Raw genomic sequence first — 21,142 nt, 5'->3', positions numbered from 1 at the left:
TAGTTATGCTATTAATTATTTCAGTATAAATGATGTAATTGGTGGAGTAAATTCTAAAAAGAAAAAAAAAATATGCAAGTATCTTTAATCCCTTTAGTTGTTTCATACTAAATACGGACACTAAACCTACTCTTGTCACAGTACTTTCTGTAACCTACAATGTTTGCTAATTGTACCCTTCATAAACATAAAAGAACACGCATTTGCATGCATAAATTTATATAGGATGACAGAAGCTTCATTAACTTTGAATCTGATCTTCCTGGTTGGCTGATCAGTGATTTGTTGCAGGTATTTTGGGATGCTCTACTTTCAAACGTCCCTATTCACACCATGATACCCTTTTTGACATCACAATATTAATACTGTGATAAATTCCACTTTAAATTCTATCACTGTAACAGCAACAAGCAAATCCAGAAGGTTAACATGGCAGTTTCTAACACCAGTGAAGTAAGTTAAGTGAAAACTATGCCACAATATTGATATTTAACATAGAAAAAAGTGTTTTACCCTAGATTGACAAATATACAGGAGTATGAAATATCAAATGGTGCACTGTCATATCATATAAAATAGGCCCCATATTGGTCAGTGTGAATTGATCCTACAAAAGGCAAATTTTATTCTAGCAGTAAATGGCGACACACCATATCTGTAGGAGTACAAAATAGGATTGGGAATGTTTAGTTAGGAAATTTCCCAATAAAAATAAGTACTGAATAATACTTACTTTAGGAACTGAATCTTGATGTAACAATTCCATATGAATTGAAGAGTGAGAATCTGGACTACCTGAAAACTTCATAATCAAATGAAGGGAAATAGCTTGGTGAAAAAGTAGGATTATAACCTTTTGAAAGAATTGGTAAGAAAGAGTAGTGATATCTGAAGACCTAAAGTAGTTCCATCAAATATGAAAAAGATGCACCCAGGAGAAACAAGTTACAACTCAACCGAGTGAATGTTTAACGATGTGGAGCATTTTGTAAAATGTACATTTAATTTGGTCTTACTGGACACAATCATTAATTTCTATATGCTTCTCAAATAAAACGCACAACAAAATGGTATTAGCAAATCTCAATGGCTAATCATGCCTCAAATGCTCCTCGCTCGATGCGTAGTGTTCTGCTGACAGTCACTCACTACACTCAAAGCAATCAACTCAATAAGATACAAATGTTCTTGGGCAGCACCGAACAAGTTCAAGGCTTCTCCTGTTGCATTTCCTCCTTCTTCCTTTCTGCTTCAATATGGATTTATTTATATTCAAGAAAGCTCTGGAATCACACCAAGGAGCCGATTACGATGCAGCCCATAAAGTGCCGCACTGTAATGGGCCGCTCGGTTTCCTTTCCGACCGCCTCATTAAGATGGCGGCGGTTGGAAAGGAAACCAGCCAGTCATTCCGGCTGAATTCCAATGGGCTCTCAGAGCACGTCCGCCAGTCGGAAGCCGGCTAGTAATCTCAAGAGCGGGCCTTTCCGCCCTTGAGATTACAATGCACGGTTTCTGACATGGTTTCCATGCCACCTGTCTGACATGGAAATCAGGTTTAAAAGCATGTTTTGGGGGGGGGCAGCTGGAACTCTTTTGGTGCACGGCCCCCGTTTAAAGAACGAGGGGGAACTTATGGTGCCCCTCTGTTGTTCCTTGCACCTTTTGACAAGTACCTTGAGGTTCATGCTACGGGGTGGAGGGATGAACCGCACCTCCCGTTTCACTATGGGAGCATGCATTATGGCCGTTTTACGGCTGTAATGCATGCTCCCATAGTGCAATATAGGGATGCGAACTAACAGTTTTCGCTCGCATCCTAATGAGGTGGTCGAGAACACCGACCAGGTGTCGGTCGGTCCCAGGACTGAGCCGGTGTCTAGTGGAACGAATTCCGTCAGACATCGAAATCAGGCCCTAAGTCTCAGAAGGCTTCTAGCCTGATCTCTTGACTGGGTGAGAGCTTTCTGCTTTATTCAGAGACTCTGTCCCTCACCACCCCTTGTTGTAACTATTTTTGTCCACCCTAAGCGTGGAAGGGTATTCTCAGATGTGAGACCCTTGCTCATTGCACCATCAGGATTCAAGCAAACCGGGCCGAAGACGGCTGTAATGCCAGAAACCGGTCCCCGGGAGCTTGTTTCCTTCCCAGTGTAAGAATTGGCTTTTGTAGTTTGGTTTGCCCTGTTCCCATCATGCACTGGGACAGGAACAGACTAATTTGCATACAGCCAGGTTCTGAAACTGGGATGGTGCAGTGAGCTAAAAAACGGTGTTGGATCTAGCCCTGATCTCTTGACTGGGTGAGAGCTTTCTGCTTTATTCAGAGACTCTGTCCCTCACCACCCCTTGTTGTAACTATTTTTGTCCACCCTAAGCGTGGAAGGGTATTCTCAGATGTGAGACCCTTGCTCATTGCACCATCAGGATTCAAGCAAACCGGGCCGAAGACGGCTGTAATGCCAGAAACCGGTCCCCGGGAGCTTGTTTCCTTCCCAGTGTAAGAATTGGCTTTTGTAGTTTGGTTTGCCCTGTTCCCATCATGCACTGGGACAGGAACAGACTAATTTGCATACAGCCAGGTTCTGAAACTGGGATGGTGCAGTGAGCTAAAAAACGGTGTTGGATCTAGCCCTGATCTCTTGACTGGGTGAGAGCTTTCTGCTTTATTCAGAGACTCTGTCCCTCACCACCCCTTGTGGTGGGGGGGGGGGCCCAGCTGGAACTCTTTTGGTGCACGGCCCCCGTTTAAAGAACGAGGGGGAACTTATGGTGCCCCTCTGTTGTTCCTTGCACCTTTTGACAAGTACCTTGAGGTTCATGCTACGGGGTGGAGGGATGAACCGCACCTCCCGTTTCACTATGGGAGCATGCATTATGGCCGTTTTACGGCTGTAATGCATGCTCCCATAGTGCAATATAGGGATGCGAACTAACAGTTTTCGCTCGCATCCTAATGAGGTGGTCGAGAACACCGACCAGGTGTCGGTCGGTCCCAGGACTGAGCCGGTGTCTAGTGGAACGAATTCCGTCAGACATCGAAATCAGGCCCTAAGTCTCAGAAGGCTTCTTAGACAGTTGACTGCCCTATCACAATTACAAGTTGTCGTAACTGTGCACCAAAATGAAATCACCACCAGCTTAATCCTTTCACTTCCAACAGCTCAACCTGCTTTATAGCGACCTCAAAGCTGTGCTGACCACTACTTATTAGAATAAATAAAATGCCAGAACATAAATAACCAGTATTAGAAGATTTTATTTGATGAAAAGAAAACATTAAGTAAAACTGAAGGCAAAGTATATAAACCAGACATGAATCGGTTTAGATTTCTCTATCACATTTTAAGAAATCATACAACATCCATATTGCTACTTCAATATCATTCTTCATATAATAGAACTTGTGCGAGCAAATACGTCTATTTTCTATACGAGCAGGAACGTTTTTTTTCTCCAAACTTTAGTTAACTGCCATCTGTATGAACTGTATCTACCATGTACATATTTAATTCTTAAGCTCTTAAGTAAAACTACACAAAAGTGTTTATGTAATGCGGTTCCCGTAGAAGGTGGCAAATGTGATTCATGAATGTTGCACATACTACTAATTGCAATAGCCTGGTAGCAAACACATCTAATAAAGGACAGTACCTTCATCTGCTTTACATAAATGCACATTTTAAAATTCTTACATGGATGTTCAAGCAAATATTTTTTAGACTAATTCTCACACTTAATAAAATGTAGGAAAGCAGCTTGCCCAGTAAGTGTTAAAGCCCACATTTAAATCTGGTATAAATAAGGTTAGCTGATAGTTGGTCTCTACTTTACCACCCAAGAGAAACAGGAATGAGGTTCCTATCGGGCAAGTCAGGTAGCATTTAGGTAACCTGTGAAGGAACATAACACATGTGTCTGTGTTCTTCAAAATCAAAGAGGCCAAGGAGAGAACGCCACAGGAGAAGCAGAAATAGAAAAAACGGATACAGCAACTCAAAACAAGTATAGGTGACTTTGGGTCAACACTGTGTAGAACTAAAAGATGAATGCACACTGCAGACAAAAAAGACAAATAAATAAAGACATGGAATTCTTCAATTGCTTAATTTTGGTAATAATTATACAGAAATATAGAAGAATTCAATATTGTAAACCATTGCTATTTCATTTAAGATGTTGTGCTCAGATGTGTAAAAACATGATTTAGATAGCAAGGCTAATGTGAAGAAAAAATACAAATGCACCGAGTTTAATCTGAATGAGCAATGTTATAAATCATGTTTTTGTCCCTGAGCAGTTCCGACCATCATGCAAGGTGCATCTTTTGATAAGTAGAGTTTCAATTATTGCAGTAATGTTCCCCTTATGCCATGATGTAAGCCAGATGAACAGTCCACTAGGCAAGCCTTCTTTAGGAATGTATAAGGCAGGAAACTGATATGATAAACTTTTAATTATTAATGTCTGATGTCAAAATGTTGTAGTTCAACAGCAGAAGCATGATAACCTTTTTGAGAAACCCTAAAACATGGGGAGGCAGTGAAGTAGTATAAGCAAGAAAGTCAAAGCAGGTGAAATTCACATGGGGATGAAAGAAAAATAAATTGGGCAACTGAACAGGAAGGTAAGAATGCAAATTTGGATATTAACGAAAAGGCAGATGAAGGAAAATTAGAGGCTAACCATGATTATTTAGGGGGGTTAGATCTAAGCAAAAAAATATTGGAGTCCATCCAACGATGCTTTAACGTGCACAATTCAAATGATTTAATGCTGCACTATACAATTTCTAAACCATGCTTCTGAAATATTCATCCAGAATCTGTCTTAGCTCCAACAACCAGAGTGAAGGCCTGCCTTTTCTTGTTTAGCATCTGATCGAAGAAGTCCTTTTTATATAACTCAGATTTAAGTTATGTTTTTCTTGGGTGGAAACTGCATTATCTCTATATATGCTACGCATTTTATGATATTTCAGTACGGTAACTGGAAATAAAAATATCAAACGCATTGAAAGTAACTAGAACTGGGTCACACAATCATTTAACTACAGCATTATTTTAGCATAGGCAAAACAATGTAATCAAAATAAAATGATGATTAAAACTATGACGTTCATTATATGGTCTCCCACATTTATTTAATGAAATTGAAACATTCACATGTTGAAGTAGCAATTTGGTATTATGAGTATTGTTTAACCAAAACTATTTACAACTACTAACTTATTTTAAAACTGATCAACTGCATTTACATCAGTTGCATATTTAGATTAGACAGAGTTTTAGAAAAGTATCTTTCCCAACAAGTGGCATGCCACGCCAGGGAAGTAAGCGCCATGAAATTTTGTGTTTCACTACAACATTTTAACATTTCTTAACCTACTGAAGAAAATACTCCCCTGGGCAAAAAAAACTCCATTTCATATTTGCAGAATTCAAACATAAAGAGAGGAATTAATATTGAAATGCCGCTGTTGAGAAAAAAGCACTGAAATAACACCCATTTCCTGTAATCTCTACCACCCAAAATATACATCCTCACTAAGAAAAAACACTTAACATTTTTGGAACCGGATTATTCTCACTGAGAACCTAGTACTAATAAGAACCCAAATAAATAACTTCCACAGAATGCTTGAATAGAACCCTTCTTTTATCTTGCTTAATACTTCGAATTCCTCGCCCTTCTATGTTGTAAATCAATACAGAAACATGACATTTTGAAACTGAACAAAAAAACAAAACAATGCCTCAATATCTAAGAACATGTTGCTTTTTATATTTTGAAATTCCTGGTCCCTTATTTAAAATAAAAACATGGTGACTCCAATTTGATGCCAATTATTATTCTGGCATGTTGGTATCTACAGGCATTTACCCTAGACAATTAGGATTTAACTTTGGTTACTAATATGCCTGTGAAGATCCACTTGTTGGTGCCGTCATTTAGGAGATTCTGTTTAGGGATGCTAAGGCAAAGGAAGGTATGCAGAAATACAATTATTTCGTTTTAAATCTGTATATTGGATTCTGTGGGAATGAATACCTTTTTCCTCAATCCAATGAAGTGAACAATTCTCATTTAAAACAGCTCTTCCCAAAAACATAAAACCTAATTCTTACCAAAATCCTTTACTACTTAGGAAACAAACATATCTTACAACAGGCCACAATTTAACAGAGATCCTGGAAATATAGCGAGTGAAGTGATTACAGTTTAGAAGCATGGTCACAAATGTCAAATATATATGCATCGCAAATTACTTATGTTCCGGTCCTACTTAATTTGAGTCATGCCGTGCAGAAGCTAAAAGATAGCTTTCACACTTCTACATACTGCGCTGCTCATTCTGAGCCCCCTTCATTTCTTTCTTCCCTCTCAATGTTCTGCATTATTTCTTCTATATGTGTTAGAAGACCACGGGTTATAAGCCTTTGATTGGTCCTGAAGCGGCTTTTATAAAGATCCAGCACCTGCCTGAATCGCACAATATCCTTCAAGCCAACAACTGAAAATGTTCTTAAGTGTGGAACTCACCATGAGGATCCAATAAACCTAGAAACCACAGTATGGGCAAAGGGTACTTCATTACAATCTTTAAAAATATTGGGAACAATATCTCAAGAAACACTTGCAGGAACGCTGAAAATGTGTGGAATGTATAAATACGCTTACCCTTCAATCCTGCATAGAAACATCAACATCAACCACTAGAAGATCTGTATGCCATCTGTTAAATTGCACCAATTGGGTATTCAACCTCTTAGCACACAAATCTAAATATCAAAAGAACCCTAGCTCCACTCATTCTCTAAAAACAAAATGTCCATGTTCAACTGCCAATCACTTGAATCCTTAAACGTTCTTGAACACAATTCTGTAGCACAAGTGAACAAGCCCAGATGATGCTAAATCTGTACCATCAAACGTCTCTTCAAACAGAAATTCAAAGAAATTCTTTTACCAGTATCTTTGAAAAAGTGCCACCCAACCTGACTGCCAACATACTGTCCATCTGGAGTATAATCATGCACCTCATATGGCTGCTGATAGCAAAACATGTCAAACACAAGGAGATGATGGACAGAGCGCTGAAACTTTCCAGACACTCACTCCCAGTCACAGATCTGGGTTGAATCCATCATCGTTCTTTAGCTCACTTCGCCAGTTCAGACACAGCTGTATGCAAATCAGTCTTGACCCTTTGCCTGATGGGAACAGTCCATACTGCCCAAGCCATGTCTTCCCTGGACCGGAAACAAGCATCCTGGGACCGGTTTCGGGCTTACAACCCTCATCAGCCAGGTTAGCTTGAATCCAGTGGCAAAGTGAGCAAAGGACCCACGTCTGGGCTTAACCTACCAACTTAGGGTGAACAAAGCAAACAAGGGGTTGATGGAAGGAGCGATGAAACTCTCCAGACACTCACCACCAGTCACAGATCTGGGTTGAATCCATCTTCGTTCTTTAGCTCACTTCACCAACCCAATAGCTATAAGCAAATCAGTCTGGACTCTGCCAAGTAAGGCGAACACAGCAAACACAAGGAGATGATGGACGGAGCGCTGAAACTATCCAGACACTCACCCCCAGTCACACATCAGGGTTGAATCCATCATCGTTCTTTAGCTCACTTTGCCACCCGAGTTCAGACACAGCTATATGCAAATCAGTCTTGACCCTGTGCCTCATGGGGACAGTCCAGCCCAAACTGCCAAGCCATGTCTTACCTGGACCGGAAACAAGCATCATGGGACCGGTTTCGGGCTAACAGCCCTCATCAGCCGGGCTAGCTTGAATCCAGTGGCAAAGTGAGCAAGGGACCCAAGTCTGGGCATACCCTGCCAACTTAGGGCTCACAAAGCAAACACAAGGCGATGATGGACCGAGCGCTGACATTTTCCACTCACCCTCAGTCACAAATCTGGGTTGAATCCATCATCGATCTTTAGCCCACTTCGCCATCCCAGTTCAGCCACAGCTATATGCAAATCAGTCCTGACCCTGTGCCTCATGGGAACAGTTCAGCACGAACTGCCAAGCCCTGTCTTCCCTGGACCGGAAACAAGCATCCAGGGACTGGTTTCAGACTAACAGCCCTCATCAACCAGGCTAGCTTGAATCCAGTGGCAAAGTGAGCAAGGGACCCACGTCTGGGCATAACCTAGAAACTTAGGGCGAACAAAGCAAACACAAGGAGATGATGGAAGGAGCGCTGAAAGTTTCCAGACACTCACCACCAGTCACAGATCTGGGTTGAATCTATCATCGTTCTTTAGCTCACTTCACCACCCCAGTTCAGACACAGCTATATGCAAATCAGTCTTGACCCTGTGCCTCATGGTAACAATCCAGCCCGTACTGCCAAGCCATAGATTCCCTGGACCAGAAACGAGCATCCTGGGACCGGTTTCGGGCTAACAGCTTCCCATGAGGCACAGGGTCAAGACTGATTTGCATATGGCCAGGTCCAAACTGGGGTGGCATGGTGAGCAAAAGAATGATGGATTTAACCGAGATCTCTTGACTGGGGGTGAATGTTTTGATTTGTTCTGCATTCCGTCCATCAATTGTGTGTCTTCTGATAGCAAAACAAGAGAAATTTATGTGAATATATTTCTCTTTCTGACCATCTCACCTATTACCACCTCGCCATACCGACCAGCCCAACCATCTAGACTCACATCTGACTATTATCAGCTCCATCAAATACCCAAAAATTGCAAGGGCAATTCAAGCCTCCATATTCTTTAGCCACCAACCCAACTCCCCCTTAGCTTGGAGAGTCAAATTCTCTATGAAAAATGTTTTTCCATTCTCTGGAGTGCCCAATAATGCAAAGGTCCTAGAGATATTGCCTGTATCAAGGATGACAATATTCCCACCACACTAACCAAAGTTCGTAATGAAACCTCTTCTTCCTGCAGAATCCGTCAAATCTCCCTTAGAAACTTCTTTAACTTTTACTTTGGCAGCATTAACACACATTCCTGTGTAACTACTACAAAATCTAAAAACCTGGTCTACTGCACCAGCATCAAACAGGACATCTTTCGGCGTAGCAACTGAACCACCAACAAAGCTTATAAAAAAAAACTTGTGATTTATCTTCATTAAAGAACGAGTTACTTACCTTCAGTAACGATGTATCTGGTAGAGACACAGTCTAGCCGCAGATTCCTTAACTTCGAATATCTCCTCAGGTGTCAGACTGGATCCGGAGAATATTTTCTCTCAGCTGTACCTATGCACACCGGGGGACGGCGCAGCATGGCTCCGCCCTGACGTCGTCCACAGATATTTTGTCAGTGGAGCCATATAATTCTCTCAAGGTGTGCGGACATCAGTTTTCTTTGGTGAAACTTTTCCGCGCCACAGCGCAGAGCCACTACGAAAACTGTGAGAGCGTGGGAACAGTGTGTCAAAAAAGATAAGACATCATTAAAACAATGACAATGAGAATAGAATGATGAGAAACTTCACCAAAAAATAAGAGTGAAAGAGTACTGTATATTTAAAGGAAGTGAAGGGAAAGAGCATAAAACCTGCTCCTAGAAACAGTCTGAGAAAACAAAGACTGTGCCCTCCCATGAGGCAAAACGGCGTTGGAAATGAATGTCCTGGCAAACAACAGAAGTCTGCAACCACAGGATGTACCTGTGAGAGGCTACAAGACCAGAGCAATATGGCTCACGGTAATCCACCACAGGTCAGCAACATCAGAGGATGTGCAACCATACACCCTACAAGAGACCTGTTGACTGAGTCACAGTCGAAAAACCTCAATCCAATTGACTGTAACAGAATCAAGTAATGGAGAAAAGACAGGGGAAGGAGGAAGGGAGGGAAGGAGGGAGGGAAGGAAGGAGGGAAGGAAGGAGGGAAGAATAACAGCAGTAAGCCCCACACTGCCCAGAAGGGGGTGAAAGAGGCCACTCAGCAGAAAGACAAAAGCCACCTGGAAGGAGATGAGTGGGTAAAACCCACCTGAAAGGTTTCTCGCAGAGCAGGAGGATGGGTTGGCATTAGGAAATCTGCAGCTAGGCGGTGTCTCTACCAGATACATCGTTATCTAAGTTAAGTAACTCGTTCATCTGAAAGAGACATCTAGCCACAGATTCCTTAACTTAGAATAGATACCAAAGCCATTCCCCATTGGAGGCGGGTCTGCGACTGAAAACCCACCAAGTTTAAAGAAGAACTGGTCCGTCAACAACAGTGACTAAACACGGTGGGAACAGCAATGCCAGCATGGCTCACACCAGTCCATTGAAACTCCGTAAAGGAGCAAGACCAAGGGGAGGCAAAGGCACCACAAGTCATCAGAGGGCGGTACAAGTCCTCACACGTCCAGACAGGAACGAAGGGAACATAGAACCAGAAAGTTCGGTGCATAATGGAAGAAAGTATATAACTTCCGCAAAAAGAAGTTAAACTGAGCAACAGATCCACCGCAAGAAACGCAGTGTTCGAAAAGGGACAAGATAGCATGACAGCATCAGAGCGTAAGTGGACAGACTTCACCATGCAGAGATACACAGAATCATGACTACCGGGAGATACAGCTACGTGGATAACAGGATACACACAAGGGAACAGTGTGTACTGTGAGAACCACACCACACCCATGCAAAAGCCCAAGGAAGTGGAGGATCCACAGTGGCAACAACTTAACAATCTCTGCCACATACCCAAACTTAACTTACCTGCCTTTGCATCTATAGTTCTCCTTACTCACTCCACTATTCAAATCAATTTCACTGCTAGACTCCATACTTGTCAAACTTTCCAAGAGGCTCAAACTAAAGCACATGTTCTACTTGTGTAACGATATATCTGTAAGAGACATTAGTGATAGATTCCTTACCTTAGAATATCCCCAGGCGTCAGACTGGATCTGGAAAGTTTTTCGTCAGTAGTATCCCTGCGCATCGGTAGGTGGCGTAGTGTGGCTCCGGTTCCGTCGCTGGCGTCGTAAGCACTGAGATGACATCACGTAGACTACTTGGGTGCCACCCATGCGTCCTGACATCAGTTCTGTAAACTACTTTCCGTGCCAGGAAAGCAGCGCCATGCAAGAAACTGACCACTGGTGCAATGAAACTAGGGCCCTGAAAGGGACGACCGTAACCCTAGAAATCAGTTCACAGAACGGGGAGGATGGGTGGGGCGGTAAGGAATCTATCACTAACTAATGTCTCTTACAGATATATCGTTACACAAGTAAATGATAGATTCCTTACCTTAGAATAGATACCCCAGCAATACCAACCCCGGTGGTGGGTCTGCGAATAAGACTACACCAGAAAGTCACGGAGAACAAAACGGCCAAAGAAGCCCTCTCTTCGGACTTAACTGTCAAGGCAGTAATGCTTGGTAAACCTGTGCAGCGAACCCCACGTAGCTGCCTGACAAATGTCCTGCAAGTGAACGCTGCATCCCAAGGCAGTAGTGACTGCCGTAGCCCTGGTAGAACAGGAGGCTCCTTCTTAGCCAACGAGTAACATGCTTTGATGCACTGAACGACCCACCTAGATATGGTTCGTTTGTGCAGGGCCCAACCTTTTTTTGGCACCCACATAGCCAACAAAGAGCTGGTCGTCCACCCGGAACTGTTGTGTGCGCTTGAGATAGAATGAGAGCACACGTTTTGGGTCCGGACCATAGAGCCTCTTCCTCTTTTGAAGGATGCAGAGGCGGAAAGAAGGTGGGCAAAGTGATGGTCCTTAAAACCACCTTGTCCGGATGAACACAAAGGAAAGGAGTTTTAGAAGAAAGAGGCTGGAGCTCACTCACTTTTCTGGCAGAGGTGATAGCTACCAGGAAAGCCATCTTTACAGTGAGAAGATGTAAAGGACAGTTATGAAGGGGCTCAAACGGAGCGCACATCAGATAGGTCACGACAAGATATAAGTCCCATTGAGGTATTATGAAAGGCACGGGAGGAAACGTGTGTGTAATGCCTTTCAGAAAACGGTTAACAACTGGGTTCTTAAATAGAGAAAGCTGATCTGGAAGCCTGAGAATGGCGGAGATGGCTGAAATATAACCTTTGATAGTGCCAAGAGCAGAGACCTGCTGGGCCAAGGATAGTAGGAACAGAAGGACCTCAGAAAGAGGGGCAGAAAGGGGATCCACAGCCTTTGCTGTGCACCATGCCACAAATTCATTCCACCTGCAGGCGTATACCGTCTTAGTGGAAGGACGCCTGGCTGCCAGAATGACATCACAGACTTCGGGAGAAAGATTGAAAGCCGTCAGCTGTCGCCGCTCAATCTCCACGCATGGAGGTAGAGGCTGGACAGGTTCGGGTGGAGGACCGTCCCCTGCTGCTGCGACAGAAGATCCACCCGAAGAGGCAGTCAGATCGGGGGTGTAGCTCGGGATGCCAGTATCTTCATGCCCAATCCGGAGCCACAAGGATGACTTGGGTCCGGTCGTGCAGAATCTTCTTCAGCATTTTGGGCAGAAGTGGTATAGGCAGAAAGGCGTACAACAGAACCCAACTCCACTCAGTGCAAGTCGGATTGCCAGAAGCTCTAAAAGACTGATATTGAGCCTAGACTCCGCCGGACACCAGAGGCCTCTGATCTCTGCTTCTCTCAAGTGGCTGCCCCATCCCAGGAGAGACGCATCAGTCACCACTGTGTGGTCTGGTTGGGGAAGGGAGAGGGATCTGCCATTGACCAAATCGCGATTCATGAGCCACCACTGTAATTGTCGTGCAGCGCCCTATGAGATTTGGACATGATCGGACAGGTTGCCCTGATGCTGTGCCCACCTGGCATGTTAGACTAGCAGGATGCAGGAGGCCATCAGGCCCAGGAGCTGGAGGGCATCCTTACATGAAACCCGGGATAGAGGCTGAAAGATCGGAATCATAGCCTGAATATCCTGGACTCGATGCTCGGGAGGATAAACCCGAAACAGTGTAGAGTCCAGAACCGCTTCAATGAAGGGGAGCTTCAGAGAGGGACTCAGGTGCGACTTCGGCACGTTGATGGAGAACCCCAGCAAATGCAGGAGGTCGGCCATAGTCTGAAGGTAGGTAACGACTGCCTGGGGCGAGCCCGCCTTTAACAACCAGTCGTCTAGAGGAGGCTAGGGGAAGACTGATACCCCTGACCTGCGCAGATGAGCTGCGACCACCGCCATCACTTTCGTGAACAACCAAGGGGCGCTGGTAAAGTCGAAGGGAAACACAGCAAACTGAAAATGCTCCTGCCCTACCGTGAACCGCAGATAACATAAGTGGGCTGACAGTACGGGGATGTAGAAATATGCGTCCTGCAAGTCCAACGCTACCATCCAGTTTCCAGGGTGGGGGGCAGCCAAGACCTAAACCAGAGTCAACATCTTGAACTTCTCCTTCCGGAGGAAGCGATTGACGTTCCAAAGGTCCAAGAAGGGGCACAGGCCCCCTTTCTCCTTCTTGGGGACCAGAAAGTAGTGGGAATAACAACCATATCCTACTTCTGGCCCAGGAACGCGCTCGATGGCCCCTTGGCCAGGAGGGCTGTGACTTCCTGCTGCAGAAGCAGAAAGTGATCCCCCGACATGAGGTGGAACTGAGGTGGAATGGTTGGGGGGGAGGGGGAAAGGGGAGGCAGACTCGAAGGGGAGGTAGTAGCCCCTTTGGACGATTTACAGCACCCACCTGTCCAAAGTGACAGAGCGCCAGTGGGATATGTGATGTTGAATCCTGCCACCCATCGGTGTGGGTGCACACCAAAGCTTGGACTAGGAAAGCTTTGAGGCGAATGCTGCGGGAGCGGAGGTGGACTGACCCGCTCGCTGGCCCTCTGTGCTGCCACGGCAGACACCACGCCCACGGCTGCGATGAGGTTGGTTCTGCGCAGGCTTCTGGCTGAATGAACGCATAGGGGCGCCCCTTCCATGGCCACGAAAGGTAGACGTGGCGGGGCATGTGGTGGAGAGACACAAGGACTTGGCCGTAGCCAGAGAGTCCTTGAAATGCTCCACTGCCTTATCGCCAAACAGGCGAGTACCATCAAAAGGAGTGCCCATGAGGGAACTCTGGACATCCCCCGAAAACCCAGTGAACCGCAGCCAGGCATGGCGACTCAAGGCCACCGTCGTGGAGATGGCTCTCCCCAAAGAGTCTGCAGGGAATCCTTCCCTTCGGCAACAGCTTTGGGAAAGTACAGCCCGTACCTCCTTCGGGCACTGGGGCAGAGTTTGCGCCACTGTGTCCCACACAGCGTGAGAGTAACGGCCCAAGAGGCATACGGTGCTTACTGACCGCAGTCCCAGCCTAGCAGAGGAAAATAACTTTTTGCCAAACTGCTCCAGTTTTTTCGATTCCTTATCCAGCGGAGCGGTAGGGAATGCACTTTGGGAAGTGGAGGCCTGAATGACCAGATTCTCCGGGGTCGGATGATTTGTTAAAAAGGCAGGGTCACCGAGTGCCTTGCGATGATGCTTGGCCACGTTTTTATCCACAGGAACCCCTGTGGCTGGTACAGACCAGGTGTCCATCAAAACATCCGTCAAGACCTCGTTGAACAGAAGCAGAGGTCCCATAGAACTTGCTGCCGGCTGAAGCACTTCAGTAAGGAGGCTCATCTTGAGGCTAACAGTAGGCAGATCAAGGTCAAAAGCCTCAGCTGCTCTACGGAGCACCACAGTGTATGTGGCACCTTCCTCCATGACAGTGGGCGGCAACACAAACCCAGCCTCAGATGAGAGGTCAAGGCCACCTGCATTCTCAGAGTCCTCCGCTCACTCATGTTTGGACTCGCACTGCTGTGCGAGAGGGTACTTTGACCCCTCCCAGTCATCCCCCTCCTCCAAAGCCCGAGGCACAGGCTGCACCTGCGGGGGAGGCACAGAGGAAAAGAAATGCCCCAACAGCGTGGGGGACAGCGCTTGTCGGCGCTGATCCTGCTACTTTGTCCCAATTAGGGTCCCAAGCCAGAGCAAAATTGCCCAGAAACTCGGGCAAGAATGGAGGAGGGACGAACGGAACCCATTGCGGCGCCATTGCGTCTCTTACCCGATTCAGAGGACGAAGACTTTGACTCACAGGAGCAATGATGATGGCTCCACGGTCGGTCCCTCGAGCGACCCCTGGACCTCATATGGCGCGGAGATGACTGCCGGGCCTCCAGCAGCTTTTGGGACTGCTGCCGCAAAGCCTTCGGAGCCATGGCCAGACAGTCGGAACATGACCGGGAGTCATCGTCACGCTCCAGACAGTAAAGACAGACGCCATGCGGGTCGGCCACCGACATCGTACGGCGACAGGCCCCGCAGGATTGAAACCCAGACATCCCTACTTTGCACCAGGAGTCAAAGACTCAAAAGAAGTAGAAACAAAAGTCTCCAAAAAGTTAGTCAAAAAGTGACTAGGGTACGTGCTCTAACCGGATCTTCGCTTGCTGGCACGGAAAAAGAAATACTGGCGTAAGCGTGCATGGGTGGTGCTTAAGTAGTCTCTGTGACGTCAACTCGCCACTTACGACGCCAGCGACGGACGCAAAGCCGCACGAGGGCACCTAGCGACGCGCAGGGGTACGTACTGCTGCCGAAAAACTTTCCGGATCCAGTCTGACGCCTGGGGATATTGTAAGGTAAGGAATATATCACTAACGTGTCTCTTTCAGATATGCCAAGCTAACCTAAGCCCCAAATTATGGTCACCAGCACATTAAAAATCTCACCCTGCCCCAAACATTCAAGATGACTGCTGTCATGTAATTCCACAATAACTCACATAGGCAACTGCAACAAGCCAAAAAACCTCCATGACCACATAGAGTAGGCATATTCGCTCTCTCTTTCTCTAAAGAACACTGCAGGGACAAGTGCCCATCCATACAAGAGGAGGAATAAGCATCAATGGCCCTTCTCCCACTTCACTGTCAGCTTCTGCTATGCTGCTTGTGCACTACTATGAGTAACGGTAGGCCTTTAATAACGTATAACAAAGCGCACCTGTTGAAGCCTAACTGAGTAGGCATAAAAATCAAAACATTGATTACTGTGAAACACTTTGCGAAAACAAAAACACCACAAACAAGCTACAAATGCAACGTCCACAATTAAAATGAAATGAAAGCACATCAATGCTCCCCATGCAGATCAACATTCAAATCCTAAACCCACAGAGCACACACCAATCATCACTGCTACAGTCAATCCTACTTATTTGAACATGATCAGCAACAAAAGAAGGAAGATGGTTACCTCTTATTTTCTACCTACACAAGGTATGGAAAGCTCTAATTATAGTGGCTGTTTATATGGACTGCAAACATATGCAGACATTTGAAAAAAGAAGGCCTGTTACATAATACTCCTAAGCATGGCCATAAATGGACGCCCACTCAAGTCCATAGGAATCCACGTTCCGTGAGTAGACATTTAAAATAATCTCTTCCAAACTAAAGGCTTCATCTAGAGTTTGGAGGGTGGCCTGTCCTGTCAGGGATAGCAGATGTCATTATCTCTGCCCGCTTAGCCGGACTAACTCCCACCATATTAAGAGATCTCCCCCAGCCCTGCTGAGATCTCTATGCCAAAGAAGATCCACTAATACAATAGCTCCTCTAAAAGCATTGAAAGGTTGCTAAGTGGCCACAATGATTCAAGCAGCAACTCCAAGAACTTTTTTTGTTTTTCAAAACCAAATTCCCAAAGCAGGAGTTGGTTTGTTAAAACCAAAATACTAAAGACCATACAGACTTGAAGTTTTTTCCAGGGAAGTGGGAATTATTTGTATTTTTTTCTGCTCTGGGTAGATAGGCTTTTCCAGGCGGCCTTGAACAAACAAACAAACAATTTCATCAAATTGTTTTGTTACAAACAGGGCAAACGGTCTGGTGTATTCAACACTACAGGACCCTGCTCTTCCAGGTCCTAGATTTAGGGTTTCCAATAGCCAAACCACCAAACTAATGGGGGCAGAGCTTTTGGACACGTTTGTCTGCACAACTGAAAATAAAGGAGGCAGACTGTCAGATTGGTGTACAGGGTACCCATCAACATTTGATACGGAATATCCTAGCCACCAAACATCAGGACCTAGGTTTCATAGTCTTTTTAGAAGGAGGCATGAGAGACTGATTTTTAAAAAGGTTGGAGTAGTGCCTCCCAGAGAACCTAAAAGAAAAACTGCTATTGTTGAATTATGGAGTGAAGCCCATTAGCCGTCATTCTTCACAAAGAATCCATAAACAGGTACTTTGCAATATCTATACTACACCTACAGTTATATAAATAAGGAAAAGGAATACACTAATAATGCCCACAAACAGAAAGAAATTGATATATTTTCCACAGAGGAGTAATATGTTCCACTCTGGTAGACACTTGGTATTCTCCTGGATTTTTTTCTCCTCTATATTGCAGTACTTAGCAATCAATCCAGGATTAGCATAAAGGGATTAGGGCACAAAACACAGAAAGCTCATAAGAGTATTATGGATTGAAAGGGAGCTTCATCGACTACTGTCATTTCATTTTTCACCCACCTGTTACATTGGTGTTGGCGCCTACACAAACTTGTACATAACTGACACTGAAAAGTGTTAACAGTAGATTTCCTAAAGGTGCTGAGAAGAAAGAAAAACAATAGATCTCTGTAAAGTCAAGTAAATAAAGTTTCAGTTTTATGGTGCAAACTAAACTACATCGCTACCTCAGGTCACCAGACTATGTATATTTCAACCTGGGAGACTGCATAAGTCACCATAGACATGGTTCACAAAGTCAGCTTACATGAGAAAAAAGCTTGATTTTCAGTTATAATTCACAAATCCTGATTCAGGGAATCATGGTTTACCAACCGGATTCCCACTTTCCATAGCAGGAACTGTGCCAGCATGGAGAGGATTTCTGAAGTCCTGAGTGCGGGGTTAGGGGGTGTAAAAGGGTAGCTGCCACAGTCAACAGAAAATCACGAGAAGTGGACACTGGAATTAAGAAACAGAACAGAAAAAAGGCAAGGAGAAAACGGAAAGGGCATAATAGAGACTGGGGAAGAGGTACTATAGTATGGAGGGTGGGAAGAGGTAGTGAGGTAGAGGTACTTGGGCACACCTGCGGAGAATGCAGAACGCATGGCTAGTGTTACAAAGGTATAACTGGGATGGAAGCATAGGTTACAGGTAGATGTGTTAGAGCAAAGGCATGCTATGGGTAGAGGTACTAGAGTACAGGCAGGGATACTAAGGCATAGGACCGGGTACAGGTAGTATAATACAAACACAGGTAGAGGTCTAAGGAAAAGAGGGACAAAATCATGTGTAGGAAGTAGCAGAATATATGACATGGAGTTAGGAGGAAGTGAGCAAAAGAAATGAGGGTGTGTGGGGGTTTCCCCACCAGAAATTCAAATAGGGTAGATGGCAGGGAATTTGTGGACTTAAAGGGAATTATCAGGATGGGTTTGACATGCTTGGAAAGACACTTGTTTGAAAATGTTGAGGAATGAGATTTGTGAAGAAAGATTTTTGAATGCAGCTACCTCAGTGGATTGTCTGCTGGAGAAAAATCCACACGTTTATAGTGAAGTGCATGCATGTAAACTCAGGACTTCTGCACATTTCCCTGTGTAGGGGCTGAGGCATGAATCTACAATTCGCAAATCCTTCATTGATAGCCATTAAAATAGCACATGAGTTAGGAAGTACTGGAAAATGCATTCCTTGGAAAAAGACAAGGTTGGAATAGTCTACAAAAGGTCATGAATTTAATCTGTTTTCTTGGTATTTCAGGCAGTCCTCATGAGGAGTGGATTTGAAATGGAAAAGCAAGAAGGATGAAAATGGAGGAAAGGGGTTAATACATTGTGTACTTAACGCATCTGAAGGTCAAATTTGTGCATAAATCACTAACTTTTGTATCAAAGGAAATTATGTGTACATATTATCACAACAATACTTGTATTTCATTCTTAAATAAACCCTAACAGCAGCAAGACTGTGCTAGTCTTACGTCTACACTTAAGCAAGTGGTGGCTCACTGAATCCAAACAGTTCAAAGTTGTCCAAAGAGCTTTGGTGCCCCACTTACAAGGTGCACATTCAGTAATTCATTAGCTCCGGAGAGCACAACAGTTATTTTTCAATCTTTAGTTAATGGTCCAGACATTTCCCCACACCCTTCCAGGCTATAGTTCTTTGGATGGTGTAGTTATCCAATTTTTTTTTCACATGCTGATTCTCAACTACAAGTCAATATAAATACAACAACGTTGTTTGATCATACTGTACCAGGCATGTCCACAATGCAGAACAGAAGAGTTCTGCTAAAAATTATCAACACAAACATCAACTTGTTCATAGTGTTGCAAGGATGACCGGAATGTATGCATTTGAGTTTCCGTAAATTGTAAACTTATACCCAAGTGTTTTTTGCAGAAATCCAGGATATCAAAGGACATCGTGAAGTCTACCAATACCAAGGGCACAGCCCTGCCACCAATGAAATCGATAAGTAATTGACCGCTGCCTGCACAAGCCACTTACTCAGAACAGAGGGTTTGTGAAAAATCTGCTTGTGGAGGAAGAATCATGTTACCCTCTAACAAAGCCTGTAGTTGATCATACACTGCCCGCTCTAATAGTTTGGATAGATGATAAAGGTCTGTTTATGAGAAAATTGAACAATTCTGTCCAAATTTCATTACACCTAAAATTCTAACTTTTTAATGGGCAGAAGTGAATTCCTTTATGCTAAACATTCTTAAACTAGGAGCTCCCTATATTTTCTAACCACATCTTTGGGCAAAATCGTACATGCACCAGAGAATAAACCTATTTTGCCATCATGCTCTGCTCAGTTCTATTGGCAACATAAAACACAAGAAACAATGGAAGATATGTTGGAACATAAGAAGAAATATTTAAAGGAATATAAAATCAGCAATTTTCAGGCATGGTGTGATGCCTGTTCCTTTGAAGGGTCAATACCATGTTCAATTTGACTGAGAAAAAATTGTTAAGTAGTAGGATTAGAAACTGTTGTGCCAGAAGAATATATAGGCAATCAAATGAACAGGCCCTCAGTAACTCTTTCTAGAAATATAACATTTTACCATTAATGGCTAATTATGTTAATTGAAAAGGTAAGAACACTCACCTATCCAAGCTTAAAATATATTTTAAAAAATCATTGTCTTCAAAAGAAGTTCTGGAAGCTTCACATTTCCACCACAATGAAAAGCATACCTGGAACAAACAATGGCAAACACTGCGAAGTTGGGGGGGAAATTCAATGGCAGAATTAATGATTGCTTGGAAGAATTTCTCTGTCATTTTCCGAAGGCAGCGCTGGTTTTCATCCAGATTTTCCATGGCATCCAACCTAAAGGAATACAAACTAAAATGGTTATAACATGCCTATAATTCATCACCTTCTCTTTCTGAATAATCCATAACATGGTCACAATAAAGCAATTGTTAAAAATCATTAAAAGAGGAAAGTTTGTCACGGTAATAAAGTGACAAATAAAGTTCGATTAGGCCAAATACACAACAATGTTGGGGGATTACATATGCAGAAATAAAAAATCAATTTGGTGGATTATAAATAATAGGATAGTGGCCATCAGAGAGCTGGAACGATTCTCTAGAAAGTCTTAGCATAATATTAGATATAACGCCCATCCTTTGCCTACCAACTGCAGTATTAAATATGCAATATAAGGCACTGTCTATAGAGCCTTTCCAAACACTGCTACTGTCCAGGAAGCAGACCTAATGCACAGTACTTGCTACTTTCCATTTGGCATTGCCCAGTGATAAAATTGCCCTGATGAGATGAAAAAGTACAATGTAGAGGAAAACTGATTCATAAGGGTGCATACATTAACGGCCATTTGCATGTAGTTCTATATTGGTCCCTATACATGTCTCTTTACAACTTAAGTGAGGTAAATGATTTTGATGTTGCTCACCAACTGTGCTAGACTATGTTTGGTGACATATGTAACCAAAAGGGGTACTCCTTTTAACATGGATGTTTACTGGACTCCGTGATCGTGCCATGGCACTTCCAATGGGTGAAGGTAGCTGATTACAATAGTGGGGTGCAGAAAATAAGGTGATCTACTGACTTATCCCCTGCATTCTATCCTGTGTTCTTTTTCAAAAACAGGAATCCAACAAAG

At 44.0% G+C, this 21,142-nt stretch overlaps 1 protein-coding gene across 6 annotated transcripts in view; it reads right to left on the bottom strand.

Annotated features, from left to right (window-relative positions):
• Positions 1 to 21,142, bottom strand: part of NF1 (neurofibromin 1) — a 2,008,692-nt gene that overhangs the window by 911,526 nt on the left and 1,076,024 nt on the right. For all 6 annotated transcript variants that reach the window (XM_086954827.1, XM_086954826.1, XM_086954830.1 and 3 more), the window contains exon 29: positions 20,202 to 20,337. In XM_086954827.1, the coding sequence (XP_086810953.1) occupies positions 20,202 to 20,337 (136 nt within the window). The remainder of the gene's footprint in view (positions 1 to 20,201; positions 20,338 to 21,142) is intronic.

The sequence above is a fragment of the Lissotriton vulgaris genome, chromosome 2_1 (genome assembly GCF_964263255.1).
Source record: "Lissotriton vulgaris chromosome 2_1, aLisVul1.2, whole genome shotgun sequence".
NCBI classification, from domain to species: domain Eukaryota; kingdom Metazoa; phylum Chordata; class Amphibia; order Caudata; family Salamandridae; genus Lissotriton; species Lissotriton vulgaris.
The sequence above is the reverse complement of the archived record's forward strand: the minus strand, read 5'-3'. Positions and strand labels throughout refer to the sequence as shown.